We start from the raw sequence: 6,263 nt of genomic DNA, 5'->3' as shown, positions 1-6,263 counted from the left end.
TCCAAAATCACTCTCCTTGGGCATAAATGGATCGATACTCTCCCTATTGCAAGCATCGTCGAAGACGAAGAGGCACTTTTTCGGATAGAATTCGCGATAGACATCCTCTACAACTTTGTCGATGTTTTCTAATGTTTCGTCCGATCGCTTTGTGGTTTTTTTCAATATCTCGGCCAATCTTCGAAAGGAGTCCTCCATGGATTCTCGGGATCTTGCGTCTATCCAAAGAATTTTATTTTCATGCTGGACACAATTTTTCTGAATATATCCACGAACCAATTCTGACTTTCCCATTCCTGGAAGTCCACAAATTACGTTTGTGTGTTCGTTAATTATTTTTCCCATCCGAATTTTGCTGCTTAAATCTTCAATTTCTGTGTCCCTGCCCATGAATGATTTCACAGGACTTTCGACGTTGAATTTCACCGCCTTCCATTCTAATAATTGGCGACTGTTTTCGAAGGTCTTGTATTTTATTTCTTTTCCTTTTTTCTTTTTCCTGACTACTTCCTCTCCTGTCCAATTGAACACTTCAGAGTGAAAATACTGCAATATGTCTTCCGCGTATCGGTCAATGTCTTCTTTGTGGAAGTCATCATCGCCATATTTTCTTTTGTGTTCCTGTAATATATCTTGTTTAATAATTTCCTTTAATTCAGATTGATTCGGTTGGTTTACTGCAAAAACAAATAGTCCCAGAAATGCTTGTATCTCTTCCACTTTAATGACGCTATTTATCTTGACGTCTTCAAGTGGTAAATCCCAAATGGGATACTGCTCTATTTTCTCCAATCGTTGATTTAAATATTCTAGACTAATATCATCAGTCTTAAATATTTTCTTTTTGTTTTGTTTGTTTTTACGATCAATTTCCTCCGTCATTTTCTTGTGAAACAACTGAGCTTCCTTTGTCGCGACCTTCTTATTCATTTTTAAAAAGTCGCCGTAGAATTTTCTTTGATCGACGTCAATGATTTCTTCAGTCAAAAACTTCCCATATGGTCTTATGACGTCCTCCACCTGTTGTAAACTCTTTTGTCCCGTAATCCAATCCTTTAGTGCTTGTGCAAGTCTTGTAACATTATATTCGTTGGCTTTACATGACAAAATATGTATTATTTTATCGTTAAATTTATAACGACAAGATTCTTCCTTTGTTACGTCGAGAATACTATCGTGATCAATTACGCGCTCAAATAAATCTATGAGCTTTTTGGGTTTAGAATTAACGTCAATTGGATCGAATGACATCAACTGGTCGGTCAAAATCATTTTGGGACCTATACTGCTATCCATATCTAACGGGATATTGGTGTATACGATGAGATCTTCCTGTGCTATCCCCTTAAAGTAATCGTCTTCTACCATATCTTTGTAAGCGAAAAAGTATTTGACGATACTAAAATCGCTGTCGTCACCAGTCAATAAACTCATCGAGTCGATCTTCTTCTTCCCAGTCGCATTATGTTTAGCTTGCAAACAGCGACTGGTTTGCTTTTCTCCTTCTTCCCGCAAAAAGACAAGATCGTCAAATTTTCTTGCTGCTTCTATCTCGACGCCGATTTTGAATCTGAATTTGTTAAAAACGGCTCTCATTATAAACAACATGGCAATGTATCCCTCATAATTACGACCTTCTTGAATTTGCCTGGCCGGTGCTTCTGAAAATTAAAGTTATATACTCGTGACAATCTATTCATAACTTCTTATATTCAAATTTAATTTTTGTGAAATGCTTACTTTTGTTTGTAGGTTTTTTTCCCGCATTTCCTACCGCATCCGCTGATGCTCTGTAATGAAATTAAGATTAAACATGTTATATTTACAGTCGGCTGATACATTAACCACGTAATTTTATTATGAATTCAGTTAAAACATTTGTTTTTACAAAAAATCTAATGTAACTACCCCATGACTTTATCTATGTATTTGAAGAATATAAGATGTTTAAAAAGAATTCAACAATAGCACTCATATAAATACATTAACGCATACCGCCTATGAGAACATTATCGATACAAGGTTTTATCACTGATGTAGGGAAACTCACATAAGACAATGGTTCTAGTCGTTTCGTTGGATTTTGTTCATATTTTTTTTTTACTTATAAAATATTAAAGGTTTTTAAAAAATTGGCTAATTCCTTAATAGTGTATGTGTGTGGATAGCACTGTATTTATAGGATTTTTGTAACACCGTTAGTCCTATCAAACAGAAACTTTTCAATACGTCGTCAATTATTTTTAATATTTTTTACCACATCACTGAACATATCAAGCTTAAATTTTTGTAATTTTCACGTACAAACTTATATTTGACAATGTTTTGGCTAGAATTCGTAAGGCGAAAGTAATATTTTTTTAAAACAATTATACATTATTTTTTTTATTTGACGTTTTAAATTATTTCACTTAATATATGTATTATGTTTATGATATTTATAGTGATTTTAAGTAATACTAATAGTATTTTGAACAACATGCGACAACCGGCAGTAGAACTTTTGTCTTGTGTAAGTTTCCCTACGTTTTTTCTATTTGGTCACCTTTTTTGAAATATGAACAAATAATTAATTGATGTATTTTTTTCATTTTCACTCTCAATAATCTCATCAAATAATAAATATCATGATTTATAATTTATCGTGATCGGTAGGTAAAAAATAGTGGAAGTTTTGTGTTTTTGTGGTATGGATATAGTATATACGTATTGCTAAAATTTCTATTATCATATACTACATATGTACATATATGTATGTAATACATATCTAAATACGTAAGCTTTTTAATTGAAATAAAATTTTCCGATTATTTTTTAATTTAAAAATTTAGATGGATAATATGGTCTTTATCTAAGATGTTTTATTTGTAGCTATACATGATATCTAAAGAATACAAAAGGTATGAAAATGAGAATGTTTAATGTAGAAAGCGACACATGGATTCGCGTTATCGTTTAAGCTGCAGATACACTTATAATTCAAATAATTAACATCATGAAGAATATAAACTATATATTTTTAATTAGAAGGATTGAATTCATATTAATTCGTAGATTTAAAGCATGGCGCAAAATATAGTATAAATTTACTATTAATAAGAAATAACTGTGTATAGTTTTTTATGGCAATTTAAATGTTTCTTGACCCCTTAAATTCAAAATTAGCAATAAATCAATTTTATAGAAATAATTGAAAAGCTCAGAATAAAATAATGAAATATTATTTAAAAAAAATATATTACTTGTGGTTAACAAATCTAGCTAAAACCTTATCAACTCAAATTTTATACATCTAATATATGATTTCGAAAGAGACTTTGTATGTATGTATGTTTGTTTGTTTGTTTGGTTCGTAGAATCCGCGACGTTCAATTTAATAAAAAAACAAATGAGTATTCAAATCAATTTAAATAAAATAAAACTATTCAAATAAATTGAATAAAATGTTTACTATTAGATTGGCCATGTTTCAGCGGTTTATGTTACAAATACCGAGCGAAGCCGGGTAAAAACGCTAGAGAAGACTAGAAATACAAATTTTCAGCCTGATAAGTTCAGTGCTATGGAAAATGTCATGTATTTACAACATTTTTGACTTTTATAGGAGGAAAATATCCCACTTCCGGTTTATTAAATTTTACGAGGTTTTTTTTTTTCTTCACATTGATACAAGGATCATACTTGAATTCTCTCGTGAAGAGTACACATATTTGAAGGGTCAAAAAAATTGTGGAAGAAAAATTGAACAATAGTTCACTGCAAAAATAATACATTTAATACAGCAAAACTGTAAATTCATATCAAATATGTTCACAAAATCTTAAAAATAAGGATTCTTCATAATTTCAATATGTATAAATCTATAAAATTCAGTGTCTCGTCTTTCAGCTTTTCACGACTCTATGAAATTTATGGCTATCTAATAATCTTATAAAAAAAGGTTCCAAGTAAATCAATGTATTGGAAGCTCCTTAAATACATTATATGTATGTTACCGTGTCACGACATAAGGTCCAAAGCTATAAGATCCAACGACAAGGGCACCACGAAAGATCTGCTAAGTGATCCAGACAATAAAAAGCCCAGATGATAAAACGTCCAACCGAAAATCGTCCAACCTGTTATAGGTCCAGCCACAAAAAGTCCGAAAACAAAATATAAAACATAGATAAAGTAATAATGTTTAATAAAACGCTCCATATTTACATAAATCGGATATCGAGTCAATTTGACTCGATACTAGATTGAATACTCGGCGGGTTTAAATTTTTTAAATTATTTTCCGAATAAAATAATAATGTTGGATTAAATCATTGCAGCACCTGTCATCAAGTAATGTGCTGCCAATATATTCAGCACAACGACAATTCAGCGCAAAATCATTTTTTTCAATAAGTTTTAAATGCGTTTTCGAAAATAATTACTGTATTGAAATTGTCGGCCATATCTACATGATAATTTCATAATTCTTTTTAATATAGATAATTTCGCAATTTTTTTTTTCAAATAGTTTTTTTTAGCAATCCAAACTTTTATGTATGCAGGGCTTCTGAACCAAGGTTCGGAAATCGTTATTATGAAACTTTACATTTTGGATTTGGTGGATCTTCTTTCGTGGTGCCCTTGTCGTTGGATCTTATAGCATTGGACCTTATGTCGTGGAACCTTTCTGGAGGCAATCTCGGATTGATAGCAAATACAAATGAGATGTATATACATATTTGCATCGTATGAACTAGTGTTCCTTCTCGAGATTTTCTCGAAAAAAATGCCAAATTAAGAATTCTCATTTCTCGAGAAATTTTATAAAACATTTCTTATTATACAATTTTTTTTTTAATATTTTCAATTATGTCGAATAAACTATACTTTACTGTGTTATATACTTTTTTTCATTTATCAAAATTTCTCCAGAATTCTCGAGAAATTGAAGAAGTTAAATTGAGAATTCTTATTTCTCAAGAAATGAAAATCATCGATAAATCAAAATCAGTAGTATGAACCCTTAGAAATAGACGTACTTCTGAGTCAAAACATCGACGCATCAACACATTGGCCGGTGAGAAAAAATAGTGATCCAGCAAAACGAATATACAATGTAATCCCACGATTAGCAGTCGCATTCTGTCAAGCCGCGCGTTCCAGCGGTAACTTTGCGAGTGTATGAAATTAATTCCGGATTAATTACGGCCACGAGAGGATGGCAGGTCATCCGGAAAATAGTCGAGGAGTACAAAATACGAAATTCCGACCGGATCGTATATTACTCGCGGCGTAAGTTACGCGATAAAGCAGGTTTGACATATCGCCCGAGCCTAGGCGTCAGATAGAGCGAGCTTTTCCCTGCTCCTTCTGTTTGTTCCGGTTCGCTAATATCGTCCTCGTCGAGCTTTTGAAACTCGCTAGAAAGCATTGATTCATATATTACTATATACGTGCATACATACACTTACATATGTATATTGTATATATTGTATTCAGATGGTTTAACTGTGAACGATAAGCTTTTCGGTGAGCGCCCGCCTTATCCGAAATTGCGAAATTCTTGCGAGTCCCACATCCGGAAAAAATACGACAGTGAGATACCGTATATTCTTTGTGTATGTATTTTTACTCCGGGAAAGGATTTGGACGATTGCGTCATTGCGATCATTGATTTTCTTGATGAAAATTATAAGATTATACATAGATTTTTTGGTTTTTAAATGCTTTTTATTATTACGAAATTATGTTCACAATACATCTTATACCTATTTTAATATCTACTGATCATTTTCTATTTTACAATTTAATTTAATTTGGTTAGTAATCATAGTATTATATTATTCTAATGTTAATCTACAGCGTAATAGGAAAAAGAGCTCAAAAACCTATTTACAATCCTTATAAATGTTCATAATACATCTAATACATAATATTAATTAAAGACTCTCTAAAGTCGATGACCTAAATCAGATTGTGTTTAGGTAATCTGTGTGTTATACCTGAAGGGTATAGACATTTTATTGTAATCACCGAGACTCTTCACAAGTATGTTAGTATGGTTATTAGTGATTAATTGTCATTAGTGATTAATTGGTTATTTAATTGCTTAAACGCCTATAACTATTTCTTTTTTTACATACCTCCTGGTCATTTTTTATATCTCTTATCTCTTATCCGATCGTTTTCATACTTTGCCATATTGCTCATTTTGGTCATCAATATACGTTAATGTATCGTCTGCCATTACGTTGGAGATAAAATATCGTATACAACGCGTT

General features: G+C 31.6%; 1 protein-coding gene across 1 annotated transcript in view; it reads right to left on the bottom strand.

Moving 5' to 3' along the window:
- Positions 1–498: 498 nt before the first annotated feature.
- LOC143920586 (uncharacterized) overlaps positions 499–6,263 on the bottom strand; it is a 73,308-nt gene continuing 67,543 nt past the window's right edge. The window contains exons 2-3 of the mRNA XM_077443522.1: positions 1,741–1,790; positions 499–1,661 (exon numbers count right to left, since the gene is read on the bottom strand). Coding sequence (XP_077299648.1) covers positions 1,628–1,661; positions 1,741–1,790 — 84 coding nt within the window. The 3' untranslated portion in view covers positions 499–1,627. The remainder of the gene's footprint in view (positions 1,662–1,740; positions 1,791–6,263) is intronic.

Source organism: Arctopsyche grandis, chromosome 12, assembly GCF_051622035.1.
Source record: "Arctopsyche grandis isolate Sample6627 chromosome 12, ASM5162203v2, whole genome shotgun sequence".
NCBI lineage: Eukaryota > Metazoa > Arthropoda > Insecta > Trichoptera > Hydropsychidae > Arctopsyche > Arctopsyche grandis.
Note: the sequence above shows the minus strand (reverse complement) of the source record. Positions and strands in the feature narration are given on the sequence as shown.